The 20,662-nt window shown below is 40.3% G+C and overlaps 8 protein-coding genes across 11 annotated transcripts in view; 2 read left to right on the top strand and 6 right to left on the bottom strand.

The window, feature by feature from the left end:
• Positions 1–133: 133 nt before the first annotated feature.
• LOC132258339 (SURP and G-patch domain-containing protein 1) lies at positions 134–5,413 on the bottom strand. The gene is made up of 8 exons (XM_059755634.1): positions 4,796–5,413; positions 4,538–4,729; positions 3,979–4,457; positions 3,663–3,786; positions 1,297–2,273; positions 1,141–1,228; positions 948–1,077; positions 134–360 (listed from the first exon to the last, which is right to left on the bottom strand). Exons 1-8 carry the CDS (start codon positions 4,993–4,995, stop codon positions 334–336), a joined length of 2,217 nt encoding a protein of 738 aa, XP_059611617.1. The 5' UTR covers positions 4,996–5,413; the 3' UTR covers positions 134–333.
• Positions 5,414–5,463: 50 nt separating this feature from the next.
• On the bottom strand, positions 5,464–8,253 carry LOC132257136 (zinc finger protein 665-like). Its single transcript, XM_059753918.1, has 2 exons — positions 6,919–8,253; positions 5,464–6,750 (listed from the first exon to the last, which is right to left on the bottom strand). The coding sequence occupies exons 1-2, from the start codon at positions 8,156–8,158 to the stop codon at positions 5,498–5,500; spliced, it is 2,493 nt and encodes an 830-aa protein (XP_059609901.1). The 5' UTR covers positions 8,159–8,253; the 3' UTR covers positions 5,464–5,497.
• A 1-nt stretch (position 8,254) lies between these two features.
• Positions 8,255–9,689, bottom strand: LOC132258463 (zinc finger and SCAN domain-containing protein 12-like). The gene is made up of 2 exons (XM_059755794.1): positions 9,551–9,689; positions 8,255–9,485 (listed from the first exon to the last, which is right to left on the bottom strand). The coding sequence occupies exons 1-2, from the start codon at positions 9,567–9,569 to the stop codon at positions 8,338–8,340; spliced, it is 1,167 nt and encodes a 388-aa protein (XP_059611777.1). The 5' UTR covers positions 9,570–9,689; the 3' UTR covers positions 8,255–8,337.
• A 34-nt stretch (positions 9,690–9,723) lies between these two features.
• On the bottom strand, positions 9,724–10,194 carry LOC132258522 (phosducin-like protein). Its single transcript, XM_059755856.1, has one exon. It carries the CDS (start codon positions 10,183–10,185, stop codon positions 9,868–9,870), a length of 318 nt encoding a protein of 105 aa, XP_059611839.1. The 5' UTR covers positions 10,186–10,194; the 3' UTR covers positions 9,724–9,867.
• Positions 10,194–11,480, bottom strand: LOC132258490 (zinc finger protein 420-like). The gene has a single exon (XM_059755824.1). It carries the CDS (start codon positions 11,401–11,403, stop codon positions 10,213–10,215), a length of 1,191 nt encoding a protein of 396 aa, XP_059611807.1. The 5' UTR covers positions 11,404–11,480; the 3' UTR covers positions 10,194–10,212.
• Positions 11,481–11,861: 381 nt separating this feature from the next.
• LOC132258512 (ATP synthase subunit b, mitochondrial) lies at positions 11,862–13,098 on the top strand. Its single transcript, XM_059755846.1, has 4 exons — positions 11,862–11,976; positions 12,153–12,285; positions 12,347–12,734; positions 12,797–13,098. The coding sequence occupies exons 1-4, from the start codon at positions 11,949–11,951 to the stop codon at positions 12,974–12,976; spliced, it is 729 nt and encodes a 242-aa protein (XP_059611829.1). The 5' UTR covers positions 11,862–11,948; the 3' UTR covers positions 12,977–13,098.
• A 55-nt stretch (positions 13,099–13,153) lies between these two features.
• LOC132258399 (uncharacterized) overlaps positions 13,154–20,662 on the top strand; it is a 28,068-nt gene continuing 20,559 nt past the window's right edge. For 3 of the 4 annotated variants that reach the window (XR_009468277.1, XR_009468278.1, XM_059755727.1), the window contains exons 1-2: positions 13,154–14,831; positions 15,384–15,603. Coding sequence is in view for 2 of the 4 variants with exons in the window: in XM_059755727.1 (XP_059611710.1) it covers positions 13,257–14,831; positions 15,384–15,603 (1,795 nt within the window). In the remaining 2 variants the exon portion in view is untranslated. Of the gene's footprint in view, positions 14,832–15,383; positions 15,604–20,662 lie in introns of those variants that run through there. The other variant, XM_059755742.1, reaches the window with a different exon arrangement.
• On the bottom strand, positions 16,720–20,276 carry LOC132257084 (uncharacterized). The gene is made up of 4 exons (XM_059753815.1): positions 20,217–20,276; positions 18,083–18,634; positions 17,281–18,024; positions 16,720–17,229 (listed from the first exon to the last, which is right to left on the bottom strand). Exons 1-4 carry the CDS (start codon positions 20,274–20,276, stop codon positions 16,720–16,722), a joined length of 1,866 nt encoding a protein of 621 aa, XP_059609798.1.

Raw genomic sequence — 20,662 nt, 5'->3', positions numbered from 1 at the left:
ACACTGCTATCGCTCACCATAAATATTGGCTTATCTATCAAACCTTTAAACGATTATCTTCCACGATAGGAATTCCAAGAAAATCAAATCATTGTACTTGATGAAAGAATAAAGGAAATCAAATATCATTCATTTCACGCCCTTCTTTATTTTTTTCCAATAAAATATGCAAATATGTTAGGATATTATGTATCAGGAAACCTATAGATTACCTAGTAGCTTTTAGTGCACTTTTTCGTGTTTATTATGCCATTCATTACTGTCAAATCCTCCAAAAACTCCCGACAGCTCAATTCCTTCGAGAGTTTCTTGTGATGTTGAGCACGCAAAAATTCAGTAGTAAGCTCTTCGTGGGTTATTCTGTAAGTGAAAAACACCAAGAGTTAGATTCCGTGATCTTGAAACTTCTTAGTGTGATTTCGTCAGTGAATTTTACAAATTAATACGGCAATTTGCACGATTTCAGATATTTTCTTTTAAAGTGTTGACTAAAGTATAAACCTCGTAGACATAGACGTATCAACACATTTTGTTTTGTTGTCTTACCAAGAAATACGTTAAACACACATAATCCCATCAATTTGCATGATATCTAAGAACTCTTTAAAACGTCACTAGTGTGAAAATTATGCCTTACATAAAGGATTTCATAAGAGTGACGAACTCAACTCGTGATCCTGTGATGGCAAAACATCACACAATTAATCTTTTCTAGCATTTTTCTTAGTAACAGCAACTGACTCATCAAACAATAATATTGCGGATATGTTTAAGTCCAATAACATTATTATTGAATGAGAACAAAGGTGATTTAATATCGAGAAATTGTGATTGTTCAATAAATTCAAATTCGAGCGGAATTTTTAGAAGAAATGCCCTCATTTTTTCCCCACTAAATCAATTTTCCTACTCGGAAGAGTTACAGAGTGACAGAAAAAACCACTCACCAGTGGATTTGGCCGAAATCGATAGGCCAACATCATTCGTCGCCTGTAGGCTTCGTACTCATTCTCTTCCTCGGGTGGAGTGGCATTGGAATTGGCACCCAGTCCCTGGTTCATTTCCCTTTGGGACGCTCTGCAATAGAACGTACCAGACAATTAAACGTGTAATAGATAAATAGAAGAATCAAAAACTCACTTGTTAATTGGATCGACAATTCCAGTGCGACCCTCCGCTCCCAATCCTGTACCCTCCTTCCAACCCAACTTCTGCAGCATTTGGAAACCTGAGAGTGAATGCGAATTTGAGAAAAAAAATCTTTATAATAAAAATTGAAGCAAGAGAAAAGCTCACCGATATTATCCTCCTTCAATTTGTACTCCTTGTAGTCACTCATATCTGGCTCTCGATTGTTCTTCTTAGCATTGTATTTCTCCATGAACTTTCTGAGTTCTTCCGGCGGCAAGAAGTCACCGATATGATGACGTCCCTCTGACTGCTTCGTGAGCGCTTCAGCCCACGCCTTTGTGGCGTCCATCTCTGCCATTCTCAGCTTGTGTTCCCACGTTCCACCTGTGATGTCCTCATCGGAATCGTATTCATACTTGAACTGGCCCTTCTTCGCCAGTCTATCAATCTCTTGTCGCTTCTTTAGCATATCTTGATAAAGTAGATTAATTTTGTAATGATCTTCTGCCTTCTTCCAGTCCTCCTCACTAAGATTAGTCGTGCCAAAGTTCTGTAGTGCATACTGCAGAAGTGCCGGATTGCTCCTGCTCACAGTGCTTAGACTGGGTTTGCTCTGGCTCTCTGGTGGCGAAGGCACCTTTGACTCCTCCACCTTCTCACCCCAGCGACTTCTCTTGCGCCTTCGCGACGATGAAGAAGCCGATGACTCTCCCTTCAATTCAGCCGCCCTGTCCATGGACTGGAAATCTCGCGAGTCCATAAATCCTCCACTCTGACCACTCTGTTCCGACTCCGTGGAGTCTGTATCATCGTAATTGACAGCACTACGACGCTTCATGTTGTTAAAACTCCTCTCCTTCACCTCCCGTCGATACTCGGAATCCGAATCATGGGCATCCTCCTCATCATCTTGGTGCTTGAACATTTCCGTGAAGCGTCTGTGGTATTCAAGATATTCCTCAGCCTCCTCAGCGCGCTCGCGCTCCTTGAGCGCCTCCTCGTCCTCGTAATCGTTGCACACCTCTTCTGGATCGTACTTGTCGGACTCCTTGAACGCCACTTCCTTCATCCGCCCCGAGCGCACTTCAACCACCTTCCGCCTATAATTCTGGTATGCTTCCGACTGTGTGTCGAAGAGAAACCTGCACACAACAACAATCAATTTGCTTGTCTCTCAATCTCCTTTTCTCTTTTTCTCTTATCTGCCTCTTTCACCCTCTCTTGCGCCCTGCCACTAGAATCTAGCCACAAAAACATTATCTTCAAAACGAATAGAAAAAAAACTCCTTATTTGCTAGTATTATCTAAAATAGTCAAAATGACTATTACGTTGGCCCAAGGACTGTTCTTTTCTGCCAGCTTTCTCTTCGTCTTCTACCTTAATTCCTATTTTTATCATCCTTTTATTTATTGCTTATGGCAACTCTATTGATTTTTATTAAAGTCACAATTTTTTATGCATCATTCTAACTACTGAAAGCAATTGGAATATCAATGTTCTTCCTTCACAACACAGAGAGAAGAAAATTATCATTTCCATAATTTTCACATTACTTTCATTCTCTCTTCTCCCCGCTCTATTTTCACATAGTGTCTCTACTAGGGAGTGAGAGAGAAAATCCATTTGATCAATTTGCATGTAGTACGTACATATGACAACAAGTAATTTAGCATTCAATTTGGCAGTAAATTAACAACGAAAAAGGCAAACGACATTTGGATATTTACTTTGTTACTCTTCTTTCAGTGACAAGTGGCAATCGATAAGCAAATTCAGACAGAAATTTTCTTCTCTGTGAACCTTCCTTTAACTATACTGGACTGCAATATATCACATCTATATTGAAAACTATAATGAAAATAGTTGCATGAAAATTGAATCAGGTCTTTGTGATATTTTATATTAACTTGCAAAATTGGCAGCAAAAGAGAGACTGAATATTTAAAAGGTGTGTCAAAGAGGAAAGCATCAACATTTTACATAAATAACACATTAGCACGCAAAATACCAAGGAGGAACTGCTGGACGCCAATTGTCTACTAAAATAATTCAAATCGTTCAAACATTACACATTCACGTGAATTCAAGAAGTACGAGTACAGCTGTCCTCTGTAGTATTTTCACGCGTTTGTACACTAAATTATCATTCTCTGCTTCAGTGCTTCTCAATCTGTAGTCTTTTTAAATTAACACTACAATTTTTTTTCTTCATTTCAAATTTGCATAATAAACTGATACAACTTGTTAGGATTTCACATCAATTGAAGAGCACTGAATTGGTCAATCTACAGAAACATACTCATAGAAAGAGAGAAAAGAAACTGATAGAATATGGGAAAACTCTTAAGATTAAGGACTTATCGAAAACAAGGCAAAAAAAAAGAAAATTATCTTTGCAATTAAACTAAGAGATAGAAGTACTCTCTTCATGTCATAAATATTTTCTCAGTTTTTTATCTTTTTTGTAATCTTATAATCATAATATTTTTGCAGAGGCTGTAAAGAGGAATAGACTTTAAGTCGTCATTACCACAGTGATGAATGAACATCATTTTTTCGTGAACGTATTTTATCTTCATAGGCATCGCCATTTTCGGCTACCATTACGACTAACGTGTCTATGGTTGTCGGAATAATTTCATTGTCTGAAAAAACTACATAAAAAATATCACCAAATGTGAACAGAAATAATTTCCACTTAAATGTTATTGATTTGATAAATGGATCATTAGTAGAACCAAAACATGTGTATTGATGTGATGGACGGACGAAGCAGAGAACATCTACTCCAGTCCGTCCCTTAATTTTGATCATATGCACATGAATAGAGTGAAAGAGCATCTCACCTGTGAGAAATTGCGGCAGCGGTGGTGGAGGCGGTGGCGGCGGAGCCGCTACAAATTCAGGCACTTTGATGACATCCAGATTGAGCTCAGGCTTGGGAATGGCGTTCAGATCGAGCGCCTTCGGGGCGGGAATCTCATTGAGCACCAACGGTGCTGGCGGAGGGATAGTGTGCAGGAGGGGTGGTGGGAAAGCCGGTGGTGCAACGGGAGTGGGTGGAGGTGTGGACAGAAGAACGCCAGGGGGAGGAATGTTAGGATTGAAGAAGGGTGGCGGAGACTTTGCATTAGAAACAGAGACGGGAGCCGTGATAGGTGGGAAACTGGAACAGGTGGGGGGTGGCGGAGGAGGAATCTGCAAGGAAAACGATTGGGACTGAGCCATTTCACGACGCTCCTGAGCCACAGCTTGGCTCTGCATCATAGCATATTCGCTCCTGTATGGAGACTCTTTTCTCTGTCTCCTCTCAAATTTCTCCTCCCTGTCGACAGAATTTTGTCATAATATATACGTAGTTATATGATAAATATGTAAATGAGTTTGAAAATAGTCCCAATATACCTCTCATGTGAACCGGAATCCTCGCAACTACCCGAAGTTGGATGACGACTGTCATCCAACTGTGTCCCCAGAGCCTCATCAGAGCCCTTTGTGTTCAGCGCAGTTGTGGCATTTGCCGCTTGCGTGATCTTTTTGAAATTCTCGAGGAAAGAGCCATCGTTATTGAATGAATTCCGAGGAGTGGCAGATGTGCTGGAAAAACAGCAATTTCAGTGAATTATTCAGGAGAAAAATGCTGTGCGTCACATCAATATTTACCTTGTCTCTGTAGTATCCGTGCTCTTGTTACCCTCATTCGTGGCCGCCGCTATAGCCTTGGCCAATTCCGCTGTACGTTGCTTTTCAACCAGCTCCCTCTTTTTCTTGGCAATTATTTCCTCCTGCTTGGTCATCTGAGCCACCCGGTCATTCCGGGAGGTAGTGGTAAAGCGAGGAGGCTTTATGGTCTTCTTCTCCATTTTTCCCGTCAACGCCCAACCGTAATTACTTTCACTAGACACTTGTTACGTCACTAAAAATCACTACATCACTGAAGAGAGTCGTTTAATGTAATATTAGAAAGATTTTCGGGAAAATGTAGATCCTTCAGACCTAAACACTGTTCTGTGTATGTTTGTAGGTTAGGAATGTAACTTGCCGTCAAAATAATATCGATCGATATCAGACAATCCAATCGCACATCGGTCAGCACTGCGGGATTTACAGATTTCCAGTCATTTACAGGATATGACGGCAATTTTTCATTGTAGTAGTTTATAATGAAGTGTTAATTGTGTAATTTTATATCTTTTTGTCGCGAGAATTACGTAAATACTAGCCGAAATCTCTCTGAAAAAGGAGCGAAAATTCTGACCGACACTCTCAACATCACCACACTGACTATTGCGCCTCTCGTAAGGAAAAGCAAAACTACAATGAGCGGGATGTAATTTATCATTTATGCATCGCGCATTTCATTTTTTATTCTCTCTTTTTCGATTTACGGTTCAACATTAGGTCGGTGAAGACGTTATGCTGAATTTTTCGATGTTGATTCAAGTACTTTATCTTCTCAAAAATCCGATCACAATCGTCACATTTGTAGGCAGGAACCGCGTCTCCATCATGAGTTGATTGGTGTTTCTTCAGTGATGTTTCGCTGATGAATTTCCATCCACAAATTGTACATGGGAAAAATTTCCTAGTCTCCGAGTGCTGAAGACGTTCGTGCTTCTTCAGGGACTGTCTAAAGGTGAATTTTTTCTGGCAAATGTCACATTTATACTTATCGTCCCTTTCTGCCTTCGGTATGTGCTTTCGCAGGTGTTCAGTGAGTTGATGACGAGTTCTAAACCTCTTCGGACATACGTCGCAGGCATATGGAGTGTAGCCAGTGTGGGTTTTCATGTGATGCCTCAATGCAGACAATTGAACTGTGAATTTCCCACAGACTTCGCACTGGAAGGGCGACAGAGGCTTGGGATGATCCGGATGCTGAGCCTTGTGATGAAAATAAATTTTGGGATATGTGGAGAAAGACTCCGGACAGTAAGCACATGAGAAATTGTTCACTACTTTAGGCTGGAACACATTACACTCATGCCTGCTCTTATATATCCTATTGCAAAACGGGCACTTTCGTCTGCTGGATTCACCGAGCTTTGAAGTTCCTTGACCATCTTTTGTTTTCTTCGGTTGTTGACGTAACCCTTGATCATCTCTCTTCCGAATGTGTTTCTTCATGTGCAAGACAAGGTAGCATTTCTTAGAAACCTTTATCTGGCATAGTGCACATTTATATATTTTTTCCAAGAGCTTTTCGTGTGCTGTGTCAATTTCTTTTGGAGTTTCCGAATACAGAGCTACACTCTTATTGCTGGTACCCAGATAATCTTCTACAGCCACAAAATTTGTACAATATTCAGACGAGTCTTCAGTCAAATTCTCAGTCTCTTGCTTGATCAATTCACATTCCTTGTTATTCAAGTTATCGTCAAGTCCTTCATCCTTTGATATGCTTTCGCGGGATTCGCTTTTTATATGGAAATTTATTTTTAAGATGAGAAAGAGTTGATTTTTGATGGAAGAAAACTCATTGTTGTTGTCTGTGCATATTTCACATTTAGGAACCGAACTCTCATGCTCAAGAATTTCACGGTGAATCTCTTGGATTCTTGCACACAAATTTCCTATGAAATTGCACCTATTTAGTGGTTTTTCTGCAATTTCCATCGCGGATCATGTGTGACAGCACAAATCAAAACAAAAACACAAGAAGTTTTATTCCAGTCTTTCCAGCCGTTGCGAAAGTTTTCCACAGGAATAGCATGAAAAAATTAAACTTAGAAAATCAGTCATTTTCAAGAGTATTTTATTACAATAAACGGTGGAACCGAAGCATTAATCCTTCTTTTTAGGTTTTGCATTAAGCATCAAGTCTGTAAATATTTTGTGCTGAATCTTCCGATGTTGGTTGAAGTACTTCAGCTTTTCAAAAATCCTCCCACATTCCTCACACTTGTGAGCTCGAGGAGCTTTTCCAACGTGTGACGTTAGATGTTTCTGCAAGGATGTCTCACTTATAAATTTTCCTCCGCAAATGTTACAGGGAAAGATCTTCCTGTTGTCTGTGTGCTGAAGAAGTTTATGCTTCTTCAGGGACTGCCTGAAGGTGAATTTCTTCTGGCAAATATCGCACTTGTACTTATCGTCTCTCTCAGATTTTGGGATGTGCTTTCGCTGGTGTTCAACTAGTTGTGGTCTGGTCTGGAATCCCTTCTGGCAGACATCGCAGATGAAAGGTGTGTAACCGGTATGTGTTCTCATATGACGCTTTAGAGCTGATAAACGCAAAGCAAATGTTCCACAAACATCGCATTGAAAGGGCGAAAGTGGGCGAGGTTTGTCCGGATGGTAAGTTTTGTGATGAAGATATATTTTGGGATAAGTTGAAAACGTTTCTGAACAGTGAGCACACGAAAATATAGCAACTTTGTGCTCCGTCAAGCGACACTCGTGCCTTGTCTTGTAGATCCTCTGGCAGAATGGGCATTTCTGTCTCGTATCTTCTTCCTTTTTAGTCGAGCTATCTTTTGCTCCATTGAATCTAGAATGCTTTTTAGTCCTTGGAGTTTCCCAATTTCTCATGTGTTTCCTCATATGGAGTACAAGATGGCATTTTTTGGATACCTTTACTCGGCATAATTCACATTTGTATAGCTTTTTAGTGGCTTTTAGCCGCTTATAATCCTGTTGTTTGACTATTGTCTGGAAATCTATTTTGTCTTCACTGGTGTCTGGAAAATTCTCCACAGCAACAAAGGTGGTGCTTTCAATCAAATCTTCTGTCTCATGCTTTACAATATCATATGAGCCGAGTTCTAAAACATCTGTTCCAAGCTTCTCTTCATCTTCAATTGGATTCCTTTCGTCTTTCAAGTGAAAATTGATCCGGACTATAAGAAAGAGTTGATTCTTGATGAAGCCAAACTCATCCGTGTTTCTCCAGCAAGTCTCACATTTTGGCACTAAATTCTCATGTTCAACTACTTCATTATGAATGCCAGACACTCTTTCTAATAAATTCTGCATGAAATTGCACTGATTTAGTGAGTTCTTCAAGGGATTTTCAGTACATTCCATTTTGAGATAATGACAAGTAAACTTTTTGTGGTTAGGTTAATATTCCAATCTTCCAATCAATTCCTTGCCTTTTCCAGAAATCAAAACAAAAACATATACATAAACAACATAAACTTTATATTCCTATAAAGATTAACATAAACATATCCACATATACTTTTATGATTTCTCCTGTATAATTACTTCTTCTTCTTCGGCTTTGGGTTTAACATTAAATCAGTGAAGATGTTATGACGAATTTTACGATGATGATTGAAATATTTGAGTTTTTCAAAAATCCTCCCACACTGATCGCACTTATGATTCCTTGGAGCTTCTCCCTCGTGAGTCGTTTGATGCTTCTGCAGTGACGTCTCGCTGATGAATTTTCCTCCGCAAATATTGCACGGAAAGAGCTTTCTATTGTTTGTATGTTGAAGACGTTCATGCTTTTTTAGGGATTGTCTAAAGGTGAACTTTTTCTGACAAATGTTGCATTTATATTTGTCGTCTCTCTCGGATTTTGGGATGTGTTTCCGCTGATGTTCAGTTAATTTTTGGCGAGTACGGAATCTCTTTTGGCAAATCTCGCAGGCGAAAGGCGCGTAATCTGTGTGCACCAGCATGTGTCGCTTGAGAGCGTACAAGCGCAATGCGAAAGCTCCGCATATATCGCACTGGAATGGCGACAAGGGTTTTGGCTTGTCCGGATGCTGAGTCTTGTGATGATGGTAGATTTTTGGATAAGTCGAGAAAGTCTCAGGGCAATGTGTGCATGAGAAAACATTGGGAACTTTTGGTTCTATCAATCTGCATTCATGTTTCCTCTTGTAGATTCTGTGACAAAAAGGACACTTTTGCTTATCAACTGTCTGGTCATTAAGGGATTGCTTAAATGTTTTTGATGAACGCACAGGTTTGGTCTTTCGCCTCATGATATCCATACTGCGGCAATGAGTCTTCATATGCAAGATAAGACTGCATTTCTGCGCGCATATTTTATTACAGTATTCACATTGATAATTTTTTGCAGGGTCCACTATCTCCTGCTTCTCAGGAATGTGTTTTCTTTCTGCCTTTGTTTTTCCAGGAGTCGTCAATAAGCAATCACTTAGCTCCCTTTCACAATTGATTCTATCATAATCGGACAGATCCTTGTGCAGGTGAAATTCATGTTCATTCATGACATCAGGAGAAAAGTCAGAAGAATCTTCGATGGAAACTCTTGTTTCTTCCTTAGTGATTTCATATTGTCTATCTACATCAGCTACAGCCACGGCTGCAGCTATATCTTCAGATTTCTCTTCAATTCGATTTGCTTCGTCCTTCGGTTGAAAATGAATCCTTACTATGAGAAAAAGTTGATTCTTGATGAAGGAAAATTCATTTGTGTTTTCTGAGCAAATCTCGCACTTTGGAAAGGAGTTTTCATGTTCGAGAACTTCACTGTGAATATCTGCGATCCTTTGACATAAGTTCCGAATAAAATTACACCCTTTTAGTGGATTTTCTTCAATTTCCATGATAGCACAACAGAAAACTGACAGATGTAAATGTAAATAAAAATTCAGGTTATGATCTTTCCAATGTTTCCAATATAATTCCAGTGATTCCAAATTTTTCCAACACAATGGCGGGAAATATTCAAAAGTACACACTTGCACTTATGGAAAAACTAGGATTCCGCGCTCTATCGGAAGTTGACAAGCAGAACTCATCGCCCAGCTTGCTCACCAGATGCACAAAGTTGCCGCATTGCGGAACTTAAGACTCACTGTTGCGTTGATGCTGAGAATATTGCAGAACTTTACAGTGGGCATTTTCTTGGCCAGCTCCTCCAGGCACTGGATGAGCCGCTGACACGCCGGCATGGTGTTCTCGAAGATGTGCACATTCACAGTGGAGTGTTGCTCCTCTTCCACGGCCTGCAGGAACTCCTTGGCGTTCTGCAGTCGGATCAGATGCCCGAAGGTGCTGCGGATGCCCATCTTGGCGGTGATTTCCAACACTCGCTGGCGCTGAAAGTCCATGATGCTCTCGTCGTTCATCAGCTCGGCCCTAGCACTCATAGGAAATTATTTCGGTTTAGGTTTTTGGGTCAACATCAAATCAGTGAGGATATTGTGACGAATTTTGCGGTGATGGTTGAAATATTTCAGTTTCTCAAATATCCTCCCACATTCTTCGCATTTGTGAGCTCGAGGAGGTTCTCCTTCGTGAGATGATTGATGCCTGCGTAGAGAAGATTCGCTGATGAATTTCAGACCACAAAAGGTGCAGGGAAAGTATCTTTTCTCTACTGAATGTTGGAACCGCTTATGATTGGTGAGGGATGATCTGGAGATATATTTCTTCTGGCACAATTCGCACTGGTACTTGTCATCTCTTTCAGACTTTGGGATATGTCTTCTTTGATGCTCCTCCAATTCACTTTTCGTGCGATATTTTTTCTCACATAGTTCACAATCAAAGGGACGAATCTCTGTGTGGCTAAACATGTGGCGTCTCAAATCTGAAATACGAGTAGCAAAGGAGCCACAGATTTCGCACTGAAACGGGGAGAAAGGACGTAATTTTCCCGGATGCTGAAGTTTATGGTGACGAATAATTTTTTCAAATGTGGTAAAGATTTCCGGACAGTATGCACAGTTGTAAGTACTTGAAGTTTTCATTCCTCCCCATCTGCACTCGTGCTTTCTCTTGTATATTCTATTGCAGAAGGGACATTGTTTTTCTTCGAGTTCTGGAATTTTTCTGGTCTTGTAGGGTACAGATTTCTGTCTTGTGCTAAAATGTCTTTTCATATGCAAAACAAGGCTACTTTTCTTCGGCCACATCCGGTGACACAAGTTGCACTCAAATATTTTAGGGCTCTCAGTACATGTTCTTTCCATTTTTCCACTTTTCCCATCAGCAGTCATCAGCAGATCATCTATTTTTTTATTACTGCTTTCCTCAGAATCCCCAACAGAGACAAATGTTGAAGAATACTTAGAATGAACTTCCCCCTCATCTGTAGTCAGGATGTCAACAAATGTTTTCTTTACACTTCTGTGAGCTGCATCCTTCAGCGTAATATTTATCCTTCTCGTTATCAAGATAAGTTGATTTTTGATGAATGAAAAATCATTTGTGTTTTCCAAACACCTGTCACACGTTGGCACACAGTTTTCATGTTTAATTAGATCGCTATGAATTTGTTTGATCCTCTTTTGTACACTTTCAATAAAATTGCACCGATGTAGTAAATTTTCTCTAATTTCCATTGTGTGAAAATAAATTGACAATTGAAAGCACTACTTTGGGTTATGTTTGTTTCCCCTTCCAAGAAAAATTATCGGGAATTTCAAGAATGATTTCTTCGTTCTCGTTTTTAAGCTTTATGTCCAATTTTTATTCAATGAATTGAATTCAATAAAAATTGCACAAAATGTAAAAAGATCTTCAGAAAGACTACAATAATAATGTTTATCTTGTGTTTATCTTATATGTCTTGTATTAATGTAATCTGAGACGTAGAGACTCTGAAGAACACAATACATATTATGATTTCTTGATTTGTTGAATTTGCATTCATGCCTTTTTATAAATTGTCTTGTAAAATGAAAATTTATTGCTTTTCTAGCATCCTGATTACTATATATTTGTTGTTTCAAAAAGCGAACATTTCCCTTTTCCTACTCTCTCCGAAACTTTCAGAAAGCTCTGAAATCAGAAACCCTCTTCTTTCCGGACATTCCGAAATTCGAGCTGTCAAGTGTTTGTGGTGCGGCCATTCTCATTGGGAAATTAGAAGTAATAAAATCGCAAAATGTTGTCGCGAATGGCTCTCCTGCGAGGTAAATATTAAATATTTATGTGATTTGATAGAAAATGATGTATGTAGGCACTGTAGTGCATGGGACGAATGCATGGAATCAGCTGGAAAACGAAATGAAAATGTGACAGAATGTTTATGTAATCACTCTGAGGGTGTGAGAAAATAGTTTAAGCCTGGCAAAAACACTTTTTTCAGCTGCCCAGAGGCCACTGGTGACTTCTGTGGCGGGATCTGCCACCGCTACGGCAGCGGGCGAACAAACCTTCCATCGTCCTGTGCGTCAGGAATTTCCCGGAAAAGTTCGTATGGGATTCATTCCGGAAGAATGGTGAGTCCAGTCGGTGTACACCAATTTCCAACAGACTACAATTTCCTCGTGCATTTTCCAGGTTCCAATTCTTCTACAACAAAACAGGCGTCACTGGCCCTTACAGCTTCGGCGTGGGTCTGCTTACTTATCTTTGCTCCAAGGAGATCTATGTGATGGAACATGAATATTACAACGGTCTCGCGTATGCCATCCTGATTACGGTGTTTGTTAAGAAATTTGGACCGAAAATTGCAGCATACCTCGACAAGGAAATCGACAGCTTCGAGGCAGAGTGGAACGAGGGAAGAGTCAATGAATTGAAGATGTATGAGGACAGCATCCAGGAAGAGAAGAAGTCCCAATGGTCAGCTGAGGGACAGACTCTTTTGATGCAGGCCAAGAAAGAGAATATTGGTCTTCAGTTGGAGGCTACCTACCGCGAAAGACTCATGACGGTCTACAATGAGGTGAGGATAAATGGCGAAATAATGGAGTATCCAGGAATTCAACAAATTTCAATGGTTTCCAGGTCAAGCGGCGTTTGGATTTCCAGTTGGAGGTTCAGAATGTTCACAGGCGCATCCAGCAGAAGCACATGGTGAACTGGGTGGTCAATAACGTGATGAAATCTATCACGCCTGATCAAGAGAAAGAACTCCTCAACAAGTGTATTGCGGATTTGGGTTCTTTGGCGAACAAGGCTAAGTAAGTGCTTTCAACGTCAGGAGAGATTAGCAGCAAAATACTTGATTGTCTCCATATTCACCGTGAAAATCTAGATGAACATGGTAGGATCGTTGGCAAAGAATAATAAAATTCTGTAAAAAAGTATTTTTTTTCTTTCTTTGATACCCGGGTTTCGGAGTATTTCGGCCGCGTCAGATGTAAACAAAAATGTAGGGTTATATCGGAACGTCAAGTATAGAATTGTATTTGTTGGTGAAAACTTTCTTGTTTGGTGCGTTTCTCGTGACTTATTCATAACTAAAATGCCCTCTCAGAAGCATAAAAGTACCACCAGCAGACCATCACAGGCAAAGCAGACAATGGATAAAGCAAAGATAAAATTGGAACCAGTTGATATTCTTCCACTTTCTGGTTATGTGGATGACCGAGTGGAGCTGATTAAGCAAGCATTCCAGTGTCTAAAGCCCAAATCAATCAAGGCAATAGCTCCTGAGTTCTTGCAAAATAAACCCATCGAGAAGATACAGGAACAATGCCTCAATGAAGTACTTGGCATGTCAAAGAAGCGGCTGTTGTCGATCATTAACGCTACGAAATGCCCTACGGATACTGAATCTTCAGACGAGGAGTCTGTGAGGCCCATTGAAGAGCACATTTCACTGGATGAGATCTCATCAGAGGATGAACGACCGAAGGGTATTGCTAAACGACGAGCAAAGACAGATACAAACGACAAAGAGACTGAAGAGAAGAAAGAATATTCTGTATTGGAACTTCTTGAGCTTCAAGCACGAGCGAGAGCTATAAGATCCCAATTAGCTTTGGAGCCAGTGACAAAGATTGAAATAAAAGAATCCGACGAGGAAGACGTTGCAGATGAGCCACCTAACATAAAACCAACTCCGCAATCTTCAATACAATCTATGCAGAAGAGTGCTGCTTCCAATGCATCTAGCAGTCGTAATTCAGAGAAGAGTTCTAATGTAAGAACAATTCATGTAGTCAAAAGTACTGTTCCAGGGGTAATTAAATCAAAGGAAAAGGACAAGAATCTGAGTAGGAATGGCATCGAGAAGAGCCAGATTGTTGAAGAATCAAATTTGGCCACTGAAAGACGTATAAAATTGAAGCGAAATTGGAGAAATAAGTCACAGGATACCAAGGAAGGATCTAAAATTGGTTCATCAAACTTGGTGATTGAAGTGAAAAATCCAGGAGTACAAGTGCAGTATACTAATCTGGAACATGCGAGAGACAGAAGCACATCACCAGACGTTCTTCCAATTGTTGCGAGTCCAGAAACTTTCTGTATCTCCAGTGACACAGACGAAGAGGCTTCTGAGAAGAGGATTGCAAAGAAAGAGGAAATTGTAGACACTCCAGCGGTGATAGAAAAGGAATTGTGTTCTCCGAAGGATCCAGATGCAAGAGAACACAAAACAGATGAACCTCTTGAAGATGGTGAAGTTGTTGATGAACTGGAGCTGACAATACATGAGGATGATGAAAATCTTGAAGCGGTAATGTCAGAAAAACCTCAACAAGTGGAAGAGAATAAGCTCGTGGAGACTGCTGAAGATGAGAAGCAGGAAAAAGCGATCACCGAAGAGAAAATTGAGGCTGTGGCTGAAACGAAAAAATCTATCTCTGAAGAAGAAAAGTCGGATGATGATCTGAATGACGATTGTATTGAAATTGAGTGTACGGATATTTTGGAGGAGCATCAGGAGAATGTGGAGTTGAAGGGGGAATCAGACACGCAGAATAAAACAGAACCCGAGGAAGAAATTCTCGAGTTGAGTGACTCAAGCGACGAAGACAACCTTCCGCTGTCTCAGCTCATCGGGGAGAAGAGTTCACCTTCAAAAGGCAGTAAGGTAGTTTTAAAATTGAAATGAAATTACACGCATAAAAGTTGTTTGAAATTAAATTATTTAATCTCTAATATTTTATCATTATGATAAATAGGACGTAAATATTGTGGTGATGGTATCCAAAAATCTGCAAATTGTTAGATCTATCGCTTTAATGAAATTTTGGAAGAATAATAAAGAATAATATAAATTATGAGACTCTAAAGTGTTGTTCAATGTCAGAGCAAAACTCAAGAAATCTGAATGAGCGGCAAAAGTTATTCTAATTTTTGCACTAAAATTTTGCATCTCTGTATAGGTATAGAATTCTAAAAATTTTGATTACTTTTCATTTTATTCTCACTAGGAAATAACTTTTAATAATGTAATTAGGCAGATGTTTGTAATGAAATTAGTTGCAGTCATTAATTTGCATGCTCCACTAAGTTACATCTCGCGATATTTCCTTTTAATTCATTTCTCCATCATCATAACTTTTTTCGAAATTGTGGAGAGACGATCTTGCTGCTGGGCATACATATATTCCCTGATGAATGCCGATGGTTTTTATTGCAGGCTGAATCGTGGAATTCACGGTGGCTGGAGAGCTCACGCGTCTCGAAGATCATGGCGACATCTCGGCTGGGAAACTCTGTGCGACGAAAGATAAAGACAAAGGGCAAGAAGAAGAGGGAAGTAGAGGTGAATGAGACCAATTCTGTGGAGAAGGCGCAAGTGAAAGTCACTGAGTCAAGTGTGGAAGTAGGATCAGTGGAGCATTTTCGCGAGCTCGTAGGTAAGTGATCGTGCAGAGAGAAAAGAGACAGTGATGCTTACAATTACATTAAATTTATTTTCATCTTATTTTGTCATTTTATATTTGAATTTATTTTACATTTATCCATCTACGTTTTTTATCTTTTAAAATAGTCGTTTTTTCCTTCAATTTCTCTTTAATATTAAGTAAGGTAAAGAGAGAGAGAGGGTGTCTTAACGTGTGGATAGCATAGACCTTTTTGCTATTTGATACACAGAATTATATTTAAAAAAAAAAATGCAGGTTTGGGGTGTGTGTGTGGTTCAAAATTACCATAAAATAAATAATACACAAAATTAGGGCGATCTTTACCTTATAAAAAGCTTATATTACAAAATTTTAATCATTTATTTGCATTTCGCTAAATTCAATGATAATAATTAAAATAATGCCAGAAATGTGATGTGAAAAGAGTGGTTCGAGATGTAGTTTTTAGTAGGAAGTATGGTGAAGTGTGGGTTAAAAAATAATTTAAATAATTTATACTTTATTTATAATTAAGAGTTTTAAAATGTAGAAATGGAATGTGCATGATTTAGTTTTCTTCTTTACAAAATACTTCTCAACATTGAAAAGTCTCTCTTTTCCACACAATTAGGCCGTGTAGATCATAATATTTTTACCATTGAGTCTAGGATCTAGGATAATGTATATAGAGCAGTCCTAGAGGAGAAAACAGATCTAGCCATTCATTTGGCTAAATGTGTTTCGCATTCGACAAAAGGAACAGAGAATATAACTTTCTGTTTGTATTGCAAGTAGAACTACAGCGTGAATATTATTTTTAAATTGTCTCATTCGTAAGGAAGAAAACTTAGTGAAAAGTCACTTTCATCTACAACAGTTCTCAAGAAATCAATCACAATTTGGTATAACAGCATTCCATTCAATCGCTTGTCTCTCATCTTTTTTTCATAAACTTACTGTGGTCTTTCGAAGAGTGTCTCTGAAATAATTGTGAATTGAATTTATCGTGTACATTGTATAGTATATCAAAAATTACTATTTTAGTCTCGTCTCGTCATATAGTCCATCTATACAAAATATGTAAGAATCAATGTGAAGGAATGATTGATGCTTGGAGGCAGAAATGATTTAGTTGACTTTCACAAATTCCGACACATATGCTGTAGCCGCAGATTTACGGTCGAAGTGGCGCACGCGGACGAAAAGGAAGGCAGCCACTAAGGATGCGACCGCCAGGACTAGTAACAGCATGACGAGGCCTCCAACGAAGCTGGGCACGGACATGCAAATTGTCTCTGGATCGACAGAGCGTGCGGACTGGATCACCACGGTTTCATTGCCAGGCGCGCTATTGAGGGCGAAGTTTACATCACCTGGGGCAACGACTTGGATGATGCGACTCGTGTTGACGTCCGTCATCTCCTGGGCTTCCCTCTTGTAAATGCGTGGCGTGATCACCACGTCCATTGTTTCGCGCCGTCTTCGTACCCCACGAAGATCATCAAGATTCTCAACACTGCGCGGTCGGCCTCCTAGCGTGACCAGATTTCCGCCGGCGTCCACGTGGTCATCTTTCCTCTTAACCGTGCTGTATCCGGAGTGACCAGGCGGTGGTGGTGGGGGCAGGTTGATATCATTCTGACTCACATTTGGCTCTTGCTGGTTTATGTCGGGCTGTTGTGCACTTACACCCTCATTGACACTGCCCTGTTGCTGTTGAGGGCCACTCTGGGGACCGGTTTGAGCTTGTGGTGGAGGGATGACGTCCGCCTGATTCTCAGAATAGGCTCCGGAGGCGTCGGCAGGGTGTCGTGGATCGGGGAAGGCCGGTGGAAGACCGTACTCACCGCCGAGGGCACCCGCGTAGTCACCCAGACCTGGAACACCATATTCTCCGCTAATTCCAGCGCCAGGAACATGATGCTCATACCCACCGAGTCCGCCATGGTGACCGCACTTGGGCTCGGGACAGTTGTAGCGACACACCTGGATCACACACTGGAAGTGGACATTCATGGAGTCGGGGAACTTGAAAGCCTGGAAATAGGCGAAGGACACGACGCTGGCGGATGGGCCAAAGTTTTTGATCTTCTGGAATTTGCTCATGATCTTCGGTCGCACTACGCAGCCGTGTTGATCCACAAGTTGGATAGGAGCTCTCTTGCCGTCGTGGGCTACACAATTGCGCACCAGCATGTCGAATTTGTTTTCATCGTCCTTGATCGCCAGCACCATGGTCATGGTCTGACCGATCTTCACAATTCCAGACACTTCGGAGGCCCATGGACCTTTGCCAACCTGTATCTGCATCCAACACTGTAGGTTGTCGCCCAAGAAGTTGGCTGTGACCGCATGGAGCATATCTACTTGGAAAGGTCGGAACGTCACAGCTTTCTCGTAGAAATCATACCATGTGCACCGCAGTTTGCGCGCCTAGAATACACCAAGTTGTTAAATTATCAGATTGATTGAAATTCACAAAAGGAATTACCTGATCCCACACTTCTTGGACATATGGGTCGTATTGAATGATGATTGTGTTCTCGACGTAGCTGCCAGATGGAGTAGGACCTCCGTAAGCACCGGCATTGTGATTTGCTGAACTTGACATGCCACAGCTGTTGAGGAAGATTTCAAAGGTGGCACTGAGGTGACCTGTGCCCGGCTTCAGATGAACGCAATGGGAATCACTGTAGAAGCCCTTTGAGAAGATCATGCCGTAGAACGGCCGATCGAACTCAATGTTGACCCTCATATGAGTCTTCTCGCATTGCACCTGTAAATGCTTTATTTGAGGGCTATCGTTGGAGGAGGACAATGGCCAGGGATCGTCTGTCACATCATTGTTGCCTGGATTAATCAGACCCGGTGTCCCGTAGATGGCTGATGGAGCTGGTGGTCCGTAGACTGCTCTGTGTTCCAGTGGCAATGCTGCCGAGTCTACATCACCGTGTGTATTCTGCAAGGAGGCGAATGAGAAATGAAATAAATCATCAAAGGAGATCACAAGATCACCGAATTGGTGATGGCAATTAAATTCAGTCTATTTATCAAAATGTAGACCACTAGTGAATAACACTTTCCAAGATGCTCGAATGGGTGAAAGTATGCGGAAAATCAATTTGTTGCAAATTGTGTGCTTGAAAACGATCGCCTAAGAACTTTCGATGCACAGATTGGACTATGTGGAATTTTCCAAGTTCATGTCATGACCCAAAATCATCAAAATCAGCTTGTCATACCAAAGAGATGTAATGAAAAATCCCACCGCAAAATTCCAATAACGCATAATTGGATATTCAAGGTGATTTTGTGCCTCCGAGCTGCGTGGAGAAATTGCAGATTCTGGATGCTTTCGTGTGAAACAATTATCTCGATTTCATATTGGAAGTAGTTTAGACTTTGAGTCCACAAGGGCGAGAGAGGCCGAGACGTAGGTGTATTATCCGGTAGACTAAATTTGTGGCATTATTTTTGGGTTTTCCGGTCATACAATTTAATTATAACATAATTTGATTGTCTTTTCACTTGCTTTCGCCAGTGGGAGTCATGAAAATGCAACTTCTTACCAAATAAGAAAATTGGCAAGAATTTGTGAATTTTTTATTGGCCAAGCATTGGTTGAAAAAGAACTAAAAATTCCCAAGTGTGATAACGGTCTGAAAGTCGATTTGTGTTTTACTTGAGTGTACAATTAAATCGCGCGCAAATATACTTCTATCTGTGCTGCTTTTATTTTTACACGCCGCAAATTGCATTTATATGGCGCAGACACGCAAACGGACTCGCGCAATATGTATTCACATGAGATGAGAGGCATACAGAAGTCATGGTGAAGGAAATTTTGCCCATATCTGAAAGACGCTGTAACCGTTGATTGATGGTGGCAATCACAGATGTACACTCGTGAGATAAAAACCAGGCAGGTAAAAAAGACCAACGATATAAATAACATTGGAAATTAGTCGATGGATATGTAAATTAATTTTAGGCGCTCATTTTTTTCCACCTGGGCTTTCCACTGTAGTTCATTCAGTAAATGTACGCGTTTTTGCGCCGAGAAACAGACAGACAGAGAGAGAGAGAGAGAACGAATGGGCACCGGCGACATGAAGATTAATACTTAATATAATCCATTTTGTGGCAGGAAAAGAAGTTTAAATGCAGGTCACAATTAGAGAGGGAGATGGAAAGTTGGGGCGCAAGAGAAAAACGTGTTAAAAACATTAGTTAATGATAATGATAGTGGTAGATGAAGAAAATCACCGCTAAACAATGTTTCAAATGAGTAAGTTCTCTGAAGGAGAAAGAACATTGGAAAAAATTGCGCATCTTATAAAATAATTTGCTAATTCACTTAAATACGATGGAGGGAGAAAAAAGAGTTTTAGAGATAGAAGAAGGTGGTCGCTGAGTCGGAATACCATCATCTGTTCATTGACTTGAATGATAGGCACTGCCCATAGAGGGAATTCTTCAATATAATTAAACACTTTATTTAGCATATAGTTGAGGGGCACATGTGATTTACCGAAAGGATGAGATACCATGAAGAAATTGTGCAAGCAATATTACTGTTCACTTCAGCGTCAATTAACAGAAGGGGAAAATTATATTCAACTCACCTGTAGTGTTCCTAATACAATTGCCAAAACCGCGAGCACTTGTCGCGTTCGCCAACCCATTATTTGCACCTGGAATCCTCAAATCCTGCCTCAAATCCCTTGAGTCGATTTTGACTCCCGATATATCCGAAAAAGCTTCCACTAATTCCTCTTAGACTAGGAATTCTTAGGAACCTATTCTGGATATGATGTAACGTCTATTCGTTGTGAGCGTCCCACTTTTGTTCGTTGTCGTATCTGTAAAGAAGAATGTGAGAAATGCTATAGTGTCAATTTTGTCGGGTAGCTGAACGAGTTCTTTAACAAAATCCTTTAATTTTCGAATAGAAGTTCCTCAAAACAGATTACTTTAATTTAATTATTCTAGCTTTTGTGTTAATGTTGCATGCGCTCGTACAGGATCCCGCTATTCAATTAAATATTATTGTGAAGCCATGTGTCGTTTA

Source organism: Phlebotomus argentipes, unplaced genomic scaffold, assembly GCF_947086385.1.
Source record: "Phlebotomus argentipes unplaced genomic scaffold, Phlebotomus argentipes genome assembly contig_6, whole genome shotgun sequence".
Classification (NCBI taxonomy): Eukaryota; Metazoa; Arthropoda; class Insecta; order Diptera; family Psychodidae; genus Phlebotomus; species Phlebotomus argentipes.
The sequence above is the reverse complement of the archived record's forward strand: the minus strand, read 5'-3'. Positions and strand labels throughout refer to the sequence as shown.

Excerpts from the sequence above, each read along its gene's own strand:
- LOC132258522 (XM_059755856.1), bottom strand. The coding sequence starts at position 10,185 with ATGAACGACGAGAGCATCATGGACTTTCAGCGCCAGCGAGTGTTGGAA.
- LOC132257084 (XM_059753815.1), bottom strand. The coding sequence starts at position 20,276 with ATGGGTTGGCGAACGCGACAAGTGCTCGCGGTTTTGGCAATTGTATTA. Across the intron at positions 18,025-18,082 it reads TCCAAGAAGTGTGGGATCAG|GCGCGCAAACTGCGGTGCAC; the intron begins GTAATTCCTTTT and ends GGTGTATTCTAG. Across the intron at positions 17,230-17,280 it reads AGGGCAGTGTCAATGAGGGT|AATGATATCAACCTGCCCCC; the intron begins GTAAGTGCACAA and ends AATGTGAGTCAG.
- LOC132257136 (XM_059753918.1), bottom strand. The coding sequence starts at position 8,158 with ATGGAATGTACTGAAAATCCCTTGAAGAACTCACTAAATCAGTGCAAT. Across the intron at positions 6,751-6,918 it reads AAAACCTAAAAAGAAGGATT|CGATGGAAATTGCAGAAAAA; the intron begins AATGCTTCGGTT and ends ACACATGATCCG.
- LOC132258490 (XM_059755824.1), bottom strand. The coding sequence starts at position 11,403 with ATGGAAATTAGAGAAAATTTACTACATCGGTGCAATTTTATTGAAAGT.
- LOC132258512 (XM_059755846.1), top strand. The coding sequence starts at position 11,949 with ATGTTGTCGCGAATGGCTCTCCTGCGAG. Across the intron at positions 12,286-12,346 it reads GGATTCATTCCGGAAGAATG|GTTCCAATTCTTCTACAACA; the intron begins GTGAGTCCAGTC and ends TGCATTTTCCAG. Across the intron at positions 12,735-12,796 it reads TCATGACGGTCTACAATGAG|GTCAAGCGGCGTTTGGATTT; the intron begins GTGAGGATAAAT and ends AATGGTTTCCAG.
- LOC132258339 (XM_059755634.1), bottom strand. The coding sequence starts at position 4,995 with ATGGAGAAGAAGACCATAAAGCCTCCTCGCTTTACCACTACCTCCCGG. Across the intron at positions 2,274-3,662 it reads GATGTTCATTCATCACTGTG|GTTTCTCTTCGACACACAGT; the intron begins GTAATGACGACT and ends TGTTGTGTGCAG. Across the intron at positions 1,229-1,296 it reads ATTGAAGGAGGATAATATCG|GTTTCCAAATGCTGCAGAAG; the intron begins GTGAGCTTTTCT and ends ATTCACTCTCAG.